Source organism: Lissotriton vulgaris, chromosome 6 (genome assembly GCF_964263255.1).
Source record: "Lissotriton vulgaris chromosome 6, aLisVul1.2, whole genome shotgun sequence".
In the NCBI taxonomy this organism is placed as follows: Eukaryota; Metazoa; Chordata; class Amphibia; order Caudata; family Salamandridae; genus Lissotriton; species Lissotriton vulgaris.
In genome coordinates, this window is record NC_141694.1 from 75,079,969 (window position 1) to 75,096,279 (window position 16,311).

General features: G+C 48.6%; 1 protein-coding gene across 3 annotated transcripts in view; it reads right to left on the reverse strand.

The window, feature by feature from the left end:
* The window catches only part of TMEM63B (transmembrane protein 63B), a 383,550-nt gene that overhangs the window by 110,326 nt on the left and 256,913 nt on the right, over positions 1 to 16,311 (reverse strand). For all 3 annotated transcript variants that reach the window (XM_086925945.1, XM_086925947.1, XM_086925946.1), the window contains one exon: positions 12,664 to 12,754. In XM_086925945.1, coding sequence (XP_086782071.1) covers positions 12,664 to 12,754 — 91 coding nt within the window. The remainder of the gene's footprint in view (positions 1 to 12,663; positions 12,755 to 16,311) is intronic.

Sequence of the window (16,311 nt, forward strand, 5' to 3'; positions counted from 1 at the left end):
TCACATGACCAAAGGCGCAGCTCCAGCCACAAGGGCTTACATTACAGTCAACTCACATGACCACAGGCGCTGCTCCAGCCACAAGGGCTTACATTAAAGTCAACTCACATGACCAAAGGCGCTGCTCCAGCCACAAGGGCTTACATTAAAGTCAACTCACATGACCACAAGAGCAGCTCCCGCCACAAGGACTAACATTACAGTACACTCACATGACCACTGGCGCATCTCCTGCCACAAGGACTAACATTACAGTCAACTCACATGACCAAAGGCGCTGCTGCAGCCACAAGGGCTTACATTACAGTCAACTCACATGACCAAAGGTGCAGCTCCCACTACAAGGACTTGCATTACAGTCAACTCACATGACCAAAGGCGCAGCTCCCACCACAAGGACTTACGTTACAGTCAACTCACATGACCAAAGGCGCAGCTCCCACCACAAGGACTTACATTACAGTCAACTCACATGACCAAAGGACCAGCTCCCGGCACAAGGACTTACGTTACAGTCAACTCACATGACCAAAGGAGCAGCTCCCGGCACAAGGACTTACATTACAGTCAACTCACATGACCAAAGGCGCAGCTCCCGCCACAAGGGCTTACATTAAAGTCAACTCACATGACCACAAGAGCAGCTCCCGCCACAAGGACTAACATTACAGTCAACTCACATGACCAAAGGCGCAGCTCCAGCCACAAGGGCTTACATTACAGTCAACTCACATGACCAAAGGCGCTGCTCCAGCCACAAGGGCTTACATTAAAGTCAACTCACATGACCACAAGAGCAGCTCCCGCCACAAGGACTAACATTACAGTACACTCACATGACCACTGGCGCATCTCCTGCCACAAGGACTAACATTACAGTCAACTCACATGACCAAAGGCGCTGCTGCAGCCACAAGGGCTTACATTACAGTCAACTCACATGACCACAAGAGCAGCTCCCGCCACAAGGACTAACATTACAGTCAACTCATATGACCAAAGGAGCAGCTCCCGCTACAAGGACTTACATTACAGTCAACTCACATGACCAAAGGCGCAGCTCCAGCCACAAGGGCTTACATTAAAGTCAACTCACATGACCACAAGAGCAGCTCCCGTCACAAGGACTAACATTACAGTCAACTCACATGACCACAGGAGCAGCTCCCACCACAAGGGCTTACATTACAGTCAACTCACATGACCAAAGGCGCTGCTCCAGCCACAAGGGCTTACATTGCAGTCAACTCACATGACCACAGGAGCAGCTCCCGCCACAAGGGCTTACATTACAGTCAATTCACATGACCACAGGAGCAGCTCCCGCCACAAGGGCTTACATTGCAGTCAACTCACATGACCAAAGGCGCAGCTCCCGCCACAAGGACCTACATTACAGTCAACGCACATGACCAAAGGAGCAGCTCCTGGCACAAGGACTTACATTACAGTCAACTCACATGACCACAAGAGCAGCTCCCGCCACAAGGACTAACATTACAGTACACTCACATGACCACTGGCGCATCTCCTGCCACAAGGACTAACATTACAGTCAACTCACATGACCAAAGGCGCAGCTCCCGCCACAAGGACTTACATTACAGTCAACTCACATGACCAAAGGCGCAGCTCCCGCCAAGCAGACTGACATTATGTTAGATCACGCAGCCACAAGACAAATTACCGCCACAAGGGCTTACATTGAGTCAACCTACATGACCAAAGGCGCAGCTCCCACCACAAGGACTTACATTACAGTCAACTCACATGACCAAAGGACCAGCTCCCGGCACAAGGACTTACGTTACAGTCAACTCACATGACCAAAGGACCAGCTCCCGGCACAAGGACTTACGTTACAGTCAACTCACATGACCAAAGGAGCAGCTCCCGGCACAAGGACTTACATTACAGTAAACTCACATGACCACAGGAGCAGCTCCCACCACAAGGACTTACGTTACAGTCAACTCACATGACCAAAGGTGCAGCTCCCACCACAAGGACTTGCATTACAGTCAACTCACATGACCACTGGCGCAGCTCCCACCACAAGGGCTTACATTACAGTCAACTCACATGAACAAAGGAGCAGCTCCCGGCACAAGGGCTAACATTACAGTCAACTCACATGACCACTGGCGCATCTCCTGCCACAAGGACTAACATTACAGTCAACTCACATGACCAAAGGCGCAGCTCCCACCACAAGGGCTTACATTACAGTCAACTCACATGACCAAAGGAGCAGCTCCCGGCACAAGGACTTACGTTACAGTCAACTCACATGACCAAAGGCGCAGCTCCCACCACAAGGACTTACGTTACAGTCAACTCACATGACCAAAGGCACAGCTCCCACCACAAGGACTTACGTTACAGTAAACTCACATGACCAAAGGCGCAGCTCCCGCCACAAGGACTTACATTACAGTCAACTCACATGACCAAAGGACCAGCTCCCGGCACAAGGACTTACGTTACAGTCAACTCACATGACCAAAGGAGCAGCTCCCGGCACAAGGACTTACATTACAGTCAACTCACATGACCAAAGGCGCAGCTCCCGCCACAAGGGCTTACATTAAAGTCAACTCACATGACCACAAGAGCAGCTCCCGCCACAAGGACTAACATTACAGTCAACTCACATGACCAAAGGCGCAGCTCCAGCCACAAGGGCTTACATTACAGTCAACTCACATGACCAAAGGCGCTGCTCCAGCCACAAGGGCTTACATTAAAGTCAACTCACATGACCACAAGAGCAGCTCCCGCCACAAGGACTAACATTACAGTACACTCACATGACCACTGGCGCATCTCCTGCCACAAGGACTAACATTACAGTCAACTCACATGACCAAAGGCGCTGCTGCAGCCACAAGGGCTTACATTACAGTCAACTCACATGACAACAAGAGCAGCTCCCGCCACAAGGACTAACATTACAGTCAACTCATATGACCAAAGGAGCAGCTCCCGCTACAAGGACTTACATTACAGTCAACTCACATGACCAAAGGCGCAGCTCCAGCCACAAGGACTAACATTACAGTCAACTCACATGACCACAAGAGCAGCTCCCGTCACAAGGACTAACATTACAGTCAACTCACATGACCACAGGAGCAGCTCCCACCACAAGAGCTTACATTACAGTCAACTCACATGACCACAGGAGCAGCTCCCGCCACAAGGGCTTACATTGCAGTCAACTCACATGACCACAGGAGCAGCTCCCGCCACAAGGGCTTACATTACAGTCAATTCACATGACCACAGGAGCAGCTCCCGCCACAAGGGCTTACATTGCAGTCAACTCACATGACCAAAGGCGCAGCTCCCGCCACAAGGACCTACATTACAGTCAACGCACATGACCAAAGGCGCAGCTCCAGCCACAAGGGCTTACATTAAAGTCAACTCACATGACCACAAGAGCAGCTCCCGTCACAAGGACTAACATTACAGTCAACTCACATGACCACAGGAGCAGCTCCCACCACAAGGGCTTACATTACAGTCAACTCACATGACCACAGGAGCAGCTCCCGCCACAAGGGCTTACATTGCAGTCAACTCACATGACCACAGGAGCAGCTCCCGCCACAAGGGCTTACATTACAGTCAATTCACATGACCACAGGAGCAGCTCCCGCCACAAGGGCTTACATTGCAGTCAACTCACATGACCAAAGGCGCAGCTCCCGCCACAAGGACCTACATTACAGTCAACGCACATGACCAAAGGAGCAGCTCCTGGCACAAGGACTTACATTACAGTCAACTCACATGACCACAAGAGCAGCTCCCGCCACAAGGACTAACATTACAGTACACTCACATGACCACTGGCGCATCTCCTGCCACAAGGACTAACATTACAGTCAACTCACATGAACAAAGGCGCAGCTCCCGCCACAAGGACTTACATTACAGTCAACTCACATGACCAAAGGCGCAGCTCCCGCCAAGCAGACTGACATTATGTTAGATCACGCAGCCACAAGACAAATTACCGCCACAGGGGCTTACATTGAGTCAACCTACATGACCAAAGGCGCAGCTCCCACCACAAGGACTTACATTACAGTCAACTCACATGACCAAAGGACCAGCTCCCGGCACAAGGACTTACGTTACAGTCAACTCACATGACCAAAGGACCAGCTCCCGGCACAAGGACTTACGTTACAGTCAACTCACATGACCACAGGAGCAGCTCCCGGCACAAGGACTTACGTTACAGTCAACTCACATGACCAAAGGCGCAGCTCCCACCACAAGGGCTTACATTACAGTCAACTCACATGACCAAAGGAGCAGCTCCCGGCACAAGGACTTACGTTACAGTCAACTCACATGACCAAAGGCGCAGCTCCCACCACAAGGACTTACGTTACAGTCAACTCACATGACCAAAGGCGCAGCTCCCACCACAAGGACTTACGTTACAGTCAACTCACATGACCAAAGGCGCAGCTCCCGCCAAGCAGACTGACATTATGTTAGATCACGCAGCCACAAGACAAATTACCGCCACAAGGGCTTACATTGAGTCAACCTACATGACTCAAGGCGCAGCTCCCACCACAAGGACTTACATTACAGTCAACTAACATGACCAAAGGCGCAGCTCCCGCCACAAGGACTTACATTACAGTCAACTCTCATGACCAAAGGAGCAGCTCCCGGCACAAGGACTTACGTTACAGTCAACTCACATGACCAAAGGCGCAGCTCCCACCACAAGGACTTACGTTACAGTCAACTCACATGACCACTGGCGCAGCTCCCACCACAAGGGCTTACATTACAGTCATCTCACATGACCACTGGCGCATCTCCTGCCACAAGGACTAACATTACAGTCAACTCACATGACCAAAGGCGCTGCTCCAGCCACAAGGGCTTACATTACAGTCAATTCACATGACCACAGGAGCAGCTCCAGCCACAAGGGCTTACATCACAGTCAACTCACATGACCAAAGGAGCAGCTCCCGGCACAAGGACTTACGTTACAGTCAACTCACATGACCAAAGGCGCAGCTCCCACCACAAGGACTTACGTTACAGTCAACTCACATGACCAAAGGCGCAGCTCCCACCACAAGGACTTACGTTACAGTCAACTCACATGACCAAAGGCGCAGCTCCCGCCAAGCAGACTGACATTATGTTAGATCACGCAGCCACAAGACAAATTACCGCCACAAGGGCTTACATTGAGTCAACCTACATGACTCAAGGCGCAGCTCCCACCACAAGGACTTACATTACAGTCAACTAACATGACCAAAGGCGCAGCTCCCGCCACAAGGACTTACATTACAGTCAACTCACATGACCAAAGGCGCAGCTCCCGCCACAACGACTTACATTACAGTCAACTCACATGACCAAAGGAGCAGCTCCCACCACAAGGACTTACGTTACAGTCAACTCACATGACCACTGGCGCAGCTCCCACCACAAGGGCTTACATTACAGTCATCTCACATGACCACTGGCGCATCTCCTGCCACAAGGACTAACATTACAGTCAACTCACATGACCAAAGGCGCTGCTCCAGCCACAAGGGCTTACATTACAGTCAATTCACATGACCACAGGAGCAGCTCCAGCCACAAGGGCTTACATCACAGTCAACTCACATGACCACTGGCGCATCTCCTGCCACAAGGACTAACATTACAGTCAACTCACATGACCAAAGGCGCTGCTCCAGCCACAAGGGCTTACATTACAGTCAACTCACATGACCAAAGGTGCATCTCCCGCTACAAGGACTTACATTACAGTCAATTCACATGACCACAGGAGCAGCTCCTGCCACAAGGACTTACATCAGTAAACTCACATGACCGAAGGCGCAGCTCCCGCCACAATGGCTTACATTACAGTCAACTTACATAACCGCAAGAGCAGCTCCCACTACAAGGACTTACATTACAGTCAACTCACATGACCAAAGGCGCAGCTCCCGCCACAAGGACTAACATTACAGACAACTCACATGACCAAAGGCGCAGCTCCCGCCACAATGGCTTACATTACAGTCAACTTACATAACCACAAGAGCAGCTCCCACTACAAGGACTTACATTACAGTCAACTCACATGACCACTGGCGCATCTCCTGCCACAAGGACTAACATTACAGTCAACTCACATGACCAAAGGCGCTGCTCCAGCCACAAGGGCTTACATTACAGTCAACTCACATGACCACAAGAGCAGCACCCACCACAAGGGCTTAAATTACAGTCAACGCACATGACCACAAGAGCAGCTCCCGCCACAAGGACTAACATTACAGTACACTCACATGACCAAAGGCGCTGCTGCAGCCACAAGGGCTTACATTACAGTCAACTCACATGACCAAAGGCGCAGCTCCCGCCACAAGGACTAACATTACAGTCAACTCACATGACCAAAGGAGCAGCTCCCGGCACAAGGACTTACATTACAGTCAACTCACATGACCAAAGGAGCAGCTCCCGGCACAAGGACTTACATTACAGTCAACTCACATGACCAAAGGAGCAGCTCCCGGCACAAGTACTTACGTTACAGTCAACTCACATGACCAAAGGTGCAGCTCCCACCACAAGGACTTGCATTACAGTCAACTCACATGACCAAAGGCGCAGCTCCCACCACAAGGACTTACATTACAGTCAACTCACATGACCAAAGGCGCAGCTCACGCCACAAGGACTTACATTACAGTCAACTCACATGACCAAAGGCGCAGCTCCCACCACAAGGACTTAAATTACAGTTAACTCACATGACCACAAGAGCAGTCCAGCCACAAGGACTTACATTAGTCAACTCACATGACCACAGGCGCATCTCCTGCCACAAGGACTAACATTACAGTCAACTCACATGACCACTGGCACATCTCCTGCCACAAGGACTAACATTACAGTCAACTCACATGACCACTGGCGCATCTCCTGCCACAAGGACTTACATTACAGTTAACTCACATGACCACAAGAGCAGCTCCCGCCACAAGGACTAACATTACAGTCAACTCACATGACCAAAGGCGCTGCTCAAGCCACAAGGGCTTACATTAAAGTCAACTCACATGACCACAAGAGCAGCTCCCGCCACAAGGACTAACATTACAGTCAACTCACATGACCAAAGGCGCTGCTCCAGCCACATGGGCTTACATTAAAGTCAACTCACATGACCACAAGAGCAGCTCCCGCTACAAGGACTAACATTACAGTCAACTCACATGACCAAAGGAGCAGCTCCCGCTACAAGGACTTACATTACAGTCAACTCACATGACCAAAGGTGCTGCTCCAGCCACAAGGGCTTACATTAAAGTCAACTCACATGACCACAAGAGCAGCTCCCGCCACAAGGACTAACATTACAGTCAACTCACATGACCACAAGAGCAGCTCCCACTACAAGGACTTACATTACAGTCAATTCACGTGACCACAGGAGCAGGTCCCGCCACAAGGACTTACATTACAGTCAACTCACATGACCAAAGGCGCAGCTCCCGCTACAAGGACTTACATTACAGTCAACTCACATGACCAAAGGCGCTGCTCCAGCCACAAGGGCTTACATTACAGTCAATTCACATGACCACAGGAGCAGCTCCCGCCACAAGGGCTTACATTGCAGTCAACTCACATGACGACAAGAGCAGCTCCCGCCACAAGGACTAACATTACAGTACACTCACATGACCACTGGCGCATCTCCTGCCACAAGGACTAACATTACAGTCAACTCACATGACCACAAGAGCAGCTCCCACTACAAGGACTTGCATTACAGTCAACTCACATGACCAAAGGCGCAGCTCCCACCACAAGGACTTACGTTACAGTCAACTCACATGACCAAAGGAGCAGCTCCCGGCACAAGGACTTACATTACAGTCAACTCACATGACCACAGGAGCAGCTCCCGGCACAAGGACTTATGTTACAGTCAACTCACATGACCAAAGGTGCAGCTCCCACCAAAAGGACTTGCATTACAGTCAACTCACATGACCAAAGGCGCAGCTCCCACCACAAGGGCTTACATTACAGTCAACTCACATGACCAAAGGAGCAGCTCCCGGCACAAGGACTTACGTTACAGTCAACTCACATGACCAAAGGCGCAGCTCCCACCACAAGGACTTACGTTACAGTCAACTCGCATGACCAAAGGTGCAGCTCCCACCACAAGGACTTACATTGCAGTCAACTCACATGACCACTGGCGCATCTCCTGCCATAAGGACTAACATTACAGTCAACTCACATGACCAAAGGCGCTGCTCCAGCCACAAGGGCTTACATTACAGTCAATTCACATGACCACAGGAGCAGCTCCAGCCACAAGGGCTTACATTACAGTCAACTCACATGACCAAAGGCGCAGCTCCCGCCACAAGGACTTACATCAGTAAACTCACATGACCAAAGGCGCTGCTCCAGCCACAAGGGCTTAAATTACAGTCAACTCACATGACCACAAGAGCAGCTCCCGCCACAAGGACTAACATTACAGTCAACTCACATGACCACTGGCGCAGCTCTCGCCACAAGGACTTACATTACAGTCAACTCACATGACCAAAGGCGCAGCTCCAGCCACAAGGGCTTACATTACAGTCAACTCACATGACCACTGGCGCATCTCCTGCCACAAGGGCTAACATTTCAGTCAACTCACATGACCAAAGGCGCTGCTCCAGCCACAAGGGCTTACATTACAGTCAACTCACATGACCAAAGGTGCATCTCCCGCTACAAGGACTTGCATTACAGTCAACTCACATGACCACAGGAGCAGCTCCCGCCACAAGGACTTACATCAGTAAACTCACATGACCAAAGGCGCAGCTCCCGCCACAATGGCTTACATTACAGTCAACTTACATAACCGCAAGAGCAGCTCCCACTACAAGGACTTACATTACAGTCAACTCACATGACCAAAGGCGCAGCTCCCGCCACAAGGACTAACATTACAGACAACTCACATGACCAAAGGCGCAGCTCCCGCCACAATAGCTTACATTACAGTCAACTTACATAACTACAAGAGCAGCTCCCACTACAAGGACTTACATTACAGTCAACTCACATGACCACTGGCGCATCTCCTGCCACAAGGACTAACATTAAAGTCAACTCACATGACCACAGGAGCAGCTCCCACCACAAGGGCTTAAATTACAGTCAACTCACATGACCACAAGAGCAGCTCCCGGCATAAGGACTAACATTACAGTACACTCACATGACCACTGGCGCATCTCCTGCCACAAGGACTAACATTACAGTCAACTCACATGACCAAAGGCGCTGCTGCAGCCACAAGGGCTTACATTACAGTCAACTCACATAACCACAAGAGCAGCTCCCACCACAAGGGCTTAAATTACAGTCAACGCACATGACCACAAGAGCAGCTCCCGCCACAAGGACTAACATTACAGTACACTCACATGACCACTGGCGCATCTCCTGCCACAAGGACTAACATTACAGTCAACTCACATGACCAAAGGCGCTGCTGCAGCCACAAGGGCTTACATTACAGTCAACTCACATGACCAAAGGCGCTGCTGCAGCCACAAGGGCTTACATTACAGTCAACTCACATGACCAAAGGTGCAGCTCCCACTACAAGGACTTGCATTACAGTCAACTCACATGACCAAAGGCGCAGCTCCCACCACAAGGACTTACGTTACAGTCAACTCACATGACCAAAGGCGCAGCTCCCGCCACAAGGACTTACATTACAGTCAACTCACATGACCAAAGGACCAGCTCCCGGCACAAGGACTTACGTTACAGTCAACTCACATGACCAAAGGAGCAGCTCCCGGCACAAGGACTTACATTACAGTCAACTCACATGACCAAAGGCGCAGCTCCCACCACAAGGACTTACCTTACAGTCAACTCACATGACCAAAGGCGCAGCTCCCACCACAAGGACTTAAATTACAGTTAACTCACATGACCACAAGAGCAGCTCCAGCCACAAGGACTTACATTAGTCAACTCACATGACCACAGGTGCATCTCCTGCCACAAGGACTAACATTACAGTCAAGTCACATGACCACTGGCACATCTCCTGCCACAAGGACTAACATTACAGTCAACTCACATGACCACTGGCACATCTCCTGCCAAAAGGACTCACATTACAGTCAACTCACATGACCACTGGCGCATCTCCTGCCACAAGGACTTACATTACAGTCAACTCACATGACCAAAGGTGCTGCTCCAGCCACAAGGGCTTACATTAAAGTCAACTCACATGACCACAAGAGCAGCTCCCGCCACAAGGACTAACATTACAGTCAACTCACATGACCACAAGAGCAGCTCCCAGTACAAGGACTTACATTACAGTCAATTCACGTGACCACAGGAGCAGGTCCCGCCACAAGGGCTTACATTACAGTCAACTCACATGACCACAGGAGCAGCTCCCGCCACAAGGACTTACATTAGTCAACTCACATGACCACTGGCGCATCTCCTGCCACAAGGACTAACATTACAGTCAAGTCACATGACCACTGGCACATCTCCTGCCACAAGGACTAACATTACAGTCAACTCACATGACCACTGGCACATCTCCTGCCACAAGGACTCACATTACAGTCAACTCACATGACCACTGGCGCATCTCCTGCCACAAGGACTAACATTACAGTCAACTCACAAGACCACAGGAGCAGCTCCCGCCACAAGGACTTACATTAGTCAACTCACATGACCACAGGAGCAGCTCCCGCCACAAGGACTTACATTAGTCAACTCACATGACCACAGGAGCAGCTCCCGCCACAAGGACTAACATTACAGTAAACTCACATGACCACAGGAGCAGCTCCCGCCACAAGGACTAACATTACAGTCAACTCACATGACCACAGGAGCAACTCCCGCCACAAGGACTAACATTACAGTCAACTCACATGACCACAGGAGCAACTCCCGCCACAAGGACTAACATTACAGTAAACTCACATGACCACAGGAGCAGCTCCCGCCACAAGGACTTACATTACAGTCAACTCACATGACCACAGGAGCAACTCCCGCCACAAGGACTAACATTACAGTAAACTCACATGACCACAGGAGCAGCTCCCGCCACAAGGACTTACATTGCAGTCAATCATGCCACCACAAGACCAGCTCCCGCAGCAAAGACTTCAAATGAGCACAAACGCACCACCTGCCACAACAGATTACATCACACTTACTCATGAAATCACAAATGCAACTACTCTAAAGTAACTTATAAGAAGACATTGTTCCAATAATTTTGCCTGTTTAGACCAAATTTATCTTTGACACCTTGATTCTATATAGGTTTCTGTAGTTATGGGTAGCACTAGATGTGCCAAAGTTTATATGAAGTCTGATTTTACAACACAAAGCAACTCTCGTTCATGAGCAGCGAGCCCAGTGAAGGTGGCCAGAGGCAAGGCGAGAGATATTCTGAGGCAAAGAAGTGGAATCAAAAACAGAGACTTCACATGTGTGGCCCATGAATCTGAACAGGGAGCAACATCACCCCTAGTGGCCAAATTAAAAGTTACACTGTGCAGAAGACCGATTTTAGCTCAGATAGAGAGGTCGGGTCCATGCTGCTGCTCTGTCCAATCAGACTGCAAGCTTTTAGGCGTGGAGCTTCTATACTGCGTTGATTGGTTTAGAAATAATCCCAGGGCCACCCAGAGCCCTTTGTGGCAAACACATTACGAATGGCATCCGTCCTAGTGCAGCTTCTCCCAGCAAAAGCCAGGACTTGGATGACTCTAGAGCAGAGGTCTTGAAACTGGGGGGCCTTAAGTGTTCTGGAGGCAGCAGGCTGTGGCAAAGAAAAGCATTGTGCTTTGTTTTAAGTGATAAAAAATGAGCAGCAGTGAGCCACTTTGTAATGGGCCATCACTAACATCTTTGTCACTGACTGGGAGTATGTGTAAAAGATGTAACAGAGCTTAACTGAAATGTTTAAATATGTTTAGACATACTTAGACACTGACAATTTAACAGAATAATTGAAAAAAATTGAATTGCCCGATTATTTTTTTCTTTATGGTTTACACGGGGACACAGCATTAAGAAATGTGAAGACCACTGCTCTAGGGTCCCAGGCATGGAACAGTGGTCCAATTATGTTCACAACATCAAAAGTAGATGCGGACCTTTGCACCGTCTCATGGCTCATGTCTCAAAAGGGCCACCCCAGATCTGGGACCATTTAAGGAATTGAAAATTGAAGACCAACCATTGACTCCAATGAGGATTTGAGGTATGGTCTCAAATATTTGGGTAAGACAAACCCAAAAAATACTTTATTACCCTTCTACTAGACCAGAAAAACTAGTCACTACATGAGGCAGAAGAGCTCAGTGAGCTAAAGAAAGATCAGAAGTGACCGGGTTCCTTTAGGGCAGGTGGTGCCTCCAGCGTGAACAGATCAGACCAGACATTATTTGTTGTTGACAACCTGACAGGCGACAACCCTACTTGGAACATCCTGCCCTTTCTAAATCTGAAGGTCCTTTGTCGCTACCGTCCTACGTTGAGAAGTAAACCCTGGAGTTTGGCGACCAGAACACTCACATTGTCTCGCTGATCGAAGTCCACCGAGCTGGAGACGGAGGTCAGGCGTTCATACCGGTCATGGTTGTCAGAGTGCAGTGCCGACGCCACACTAAACAAAGACAAGCACAAAAATTACCAACAAATAACGTAGGAGGGAAGAGAAACAAAGCACAGTGACATCTAAATAGAGAATGCTAATAAAAGAAATGAAAGAAAAAACAGGCAGAAAAGACGTGAAAGATTTAAAGAAATAAGAAAACAACAACTAAATAAGGGAATACATAAAGCAGGACTTCAAGAAAAACAACAGGAAAGAAACAATAAGGTCAAAGAGTCGGAAAGAGTGCAGGGATGAAAGGGTGGATGAAAAGCATGGAAGAGAAGCAACAAATGTGAAAAGACTGAAAAAGGGAATGAAAAATGAGACTAAAGAAAAAGAACACATACGAAAGAATAAACAAACAATGAAAATCAAAGGGAAAAAACAGAGAGAATAGAACGGTGAAAAGAAAGACAGTCAAGAAAGACAAGTTGGCAAAACAAAGAGCAGAACAGAAAGAAAGGTGAAAAGTAATTAGGAAATACCAGATTCAGAGAAACTAGAAAATCGTACAAAACAAATAATGGTTTAAGAGTGAAAAAGCAACAAAGGGAAAAGGAGGGGAGAAAAATAAAGACCAAATGCTGAGAGGATGAAAGGAAGATAAAGGCCAAAGCTGGAGGCGCAGACCAGGAAGCTGCATCACCGGGAACACCAAGGAGAAAGAGAGCCTGGTTAGTTAAGCAGACATTTCACAGGCCGAGGTTACAAAGATGGTGGCCAGACTGTCTTGGAGCTCTCCTTCCGCACTCACACCTCCCAGGCCAGTCTCTGGCTTAGAGCCTGGTCTGGGCCACATGAAGGGCGAAAGGCACACAGTGGCATCACAAGAGGGCGCCCTTTAGCCTGAAACCATGGGCTCTGCCTGCACAGAAGCGGCCTTGAAGAGAGCTCCCATCATGCACTGTGCTGTCCCGCAGCCTGTTGAACAGCAAGGCGCGGCACAACGAGCAGCTACAATATCTACGCGTGAGCAGCACAAATAACGGAGGTTAAAACAACACAAGATAAGAATCAAAGTTTAAAAACAAGGCCACCCTAGTAGTCTAAGTACAAGAGAGCATGGAAAGCTGGAGGCTGGGTCTGAATACTACCTCTATAACCAGTAGGAGGCAGTAGCGTTGAGCATGTCAGACTCCGCTTGATGAGCATAGCGTTGGCGACCAGAGTGTGCAGAGGATAGTCCATGCAGGCATTAATTGTAGCTGCATAACTGCAGAAGGTGGCATACATCACTGGTGAACTGTGGTCTGACATGGCAGACATCAAACTCACTTTCACCCGTGCTGTGTGGCTAGGTGTGTTTTTGAATGCTATGGCACCGCACCATCTCTTCTGGCTGCCATGCTTGATCTCTTTGCCTCAAAACTGGGCTTCACAAGGTCTCCATGAGCGTCTGTGGACTCCAGCCTGCTCCCAGAAGACGTGGTCGTAAAGACCGTCCAAAGAGCCGCTGTGAGTGAGCCGTGGTGCACTCTCTTAAGACCGACCACCGCGCCATGCTGATGCCGTTTTACTGCCAACTGACTTCTGAATCGTTCCTTTGAGTTTTGTCATGAGGTCCTCAAACAAGCCAATTGCTTGAGGCCATATAGGTGTGTAAACCTTTATTGAATCTCTTTCAGATTAGGCTCAAAATTAAGCAAATTCATGGCTGTGGAACAGGAGGCCATTCTTCTGTGTTGAGAAGGCTTGGAACCACCCTTCCTGTGATCTTTTCTTTTGGCAGCGAGGGTCGGACGACCATCACTGCTGCAGATGGCACTTGAGTGACCAATGAGAACCATTATTCCTGGGTGCACAGAAATCAGCCTCCAGCATGGGACCCGCCATGTCTGGCAGGAATGACATCTGGGTTCAGGATGTGACTGTTTGCTGGTGTTTCAGCAGATGTGACTAAGCCTTATTGAGTTCAGCACCAGAACCCATGCCTCGTCTCGGAGCAATTCTTCAACACATTTTCTGGTACCACTGACTTGTCTCTATCCCTACTGCAAGATATTGCATCCTTTCTGCAACATGCGCTCTCTGTGCGTCTGTCCTGCAATATGCAATAGTGAAAGCTCCCCGGGTATATATTGTTGTGCTGCAAAGTTGAGATTTCAGTGGCTGTGGATTGGTCCGAGGCAGAGAGTAGAGTGTCTTGGCAAGTACTTGGCAGAGATCAACTTTTCCCCGGTTTGGGGATCACTGGTACAATTTTTACATTGGCACCTTCTCTGGTTTGTGATCGAAACCCCAGGTGGACTGCATCTTGATTGCGTCAATGTCTAAATAAACATTTATTGACTGGTCTGGCGAAGGCAGTGTAAGGGCTGTTAAACGGGATCACCTGGGAATCCGATCACAAACTCAGGAAGGTGGTATTTAAATACTGTACTAGCTTTGTTGCTTGGATTCTGAAAGTGTCACATTCACGTGGCAAATAGGGGTTTTTAGTAGAATTGTCTAGAGGAGTCCTGAGAACGTTGAGGTCTGAAACAGCTGGGATTGAAACAAATATCTCAAAAATACAGAACATCGGATTTTATGTAGTATACCAAAAGTCCTAAAATTGTTTTTCCTCTGTTCTAAAAAGATGTCTCCGCTTAGCAATTAAGACATATTTGATTTATCTGGGTGGACTGTAAATGATTATATGTCCTAAAAGACTGCAATACTTCATTTACTTACCAGTAATTGCATTACTCAGAGTCGTAATCTTACTTTAATTCATTACATAGTATGGCAGCCCTGCATCTCTGACACGTCAATCCGGCCAATTGTTCAGTTAAAAGGGCCATCCATTACATTTTGTTTGTACCACGCCACATACCTCACAGATGGACTGGCGTTAACACGACAGGAGGGATGGAAGTAATGAATTAAAGCAAGGGTAGGACTCAAAGTAATGCAATTATTAGTACGTAACTGAAACAATTGCCCCCCCCCCCCCGACTTGAATTAATTACATAGTAAGATCTACCCAAGCAAACCCCATGACATGTTAATAAACATTAAATCTTTTCTCCTGTTCACTCTATTGAAGAAAGAACCTTGAAACCAAAAACCTCCTTTGCATCCACTTCCTGCATTCTTCTAGAATGCTTCACAAAGGTGCAAGGTGTGGACCATGTGGCTGCCCCGCAGGTCTCAACCTTTGATGTTCCTTAAGCCTCTGGTGGAGAAGCCAACATTCCCCAATTCAACCTTCCCTGTACTAATAAGGGAGAAGGAAGATGTGACTTCGCTTCTCGACTATCACAAATTATATCTACAATTGTATCCCGATGGCAGCATGGATTTATTCCGAATAGAGATATGTCAGATCATATTCGGAGAGTCATTGCTCTGATGGATTAGGTGGAAGGCACTAGAACATCTATCGGGGTCACCCTATTGGATGCCGAGAAGGCATTCAATAGGGTGGCTTGGCCCCATCTTTGGGATCTACTTAATTTGAAGGGATTCGGCCCAGGTATAATAACAGCCTTGAAGGCCCTTTATCAAAATCCAACATCTTGTGTCAAACTGGGGGCTAATAAATCTTCTTCATTTTCTATCCAACTAGGAACCTGACAAGGGTG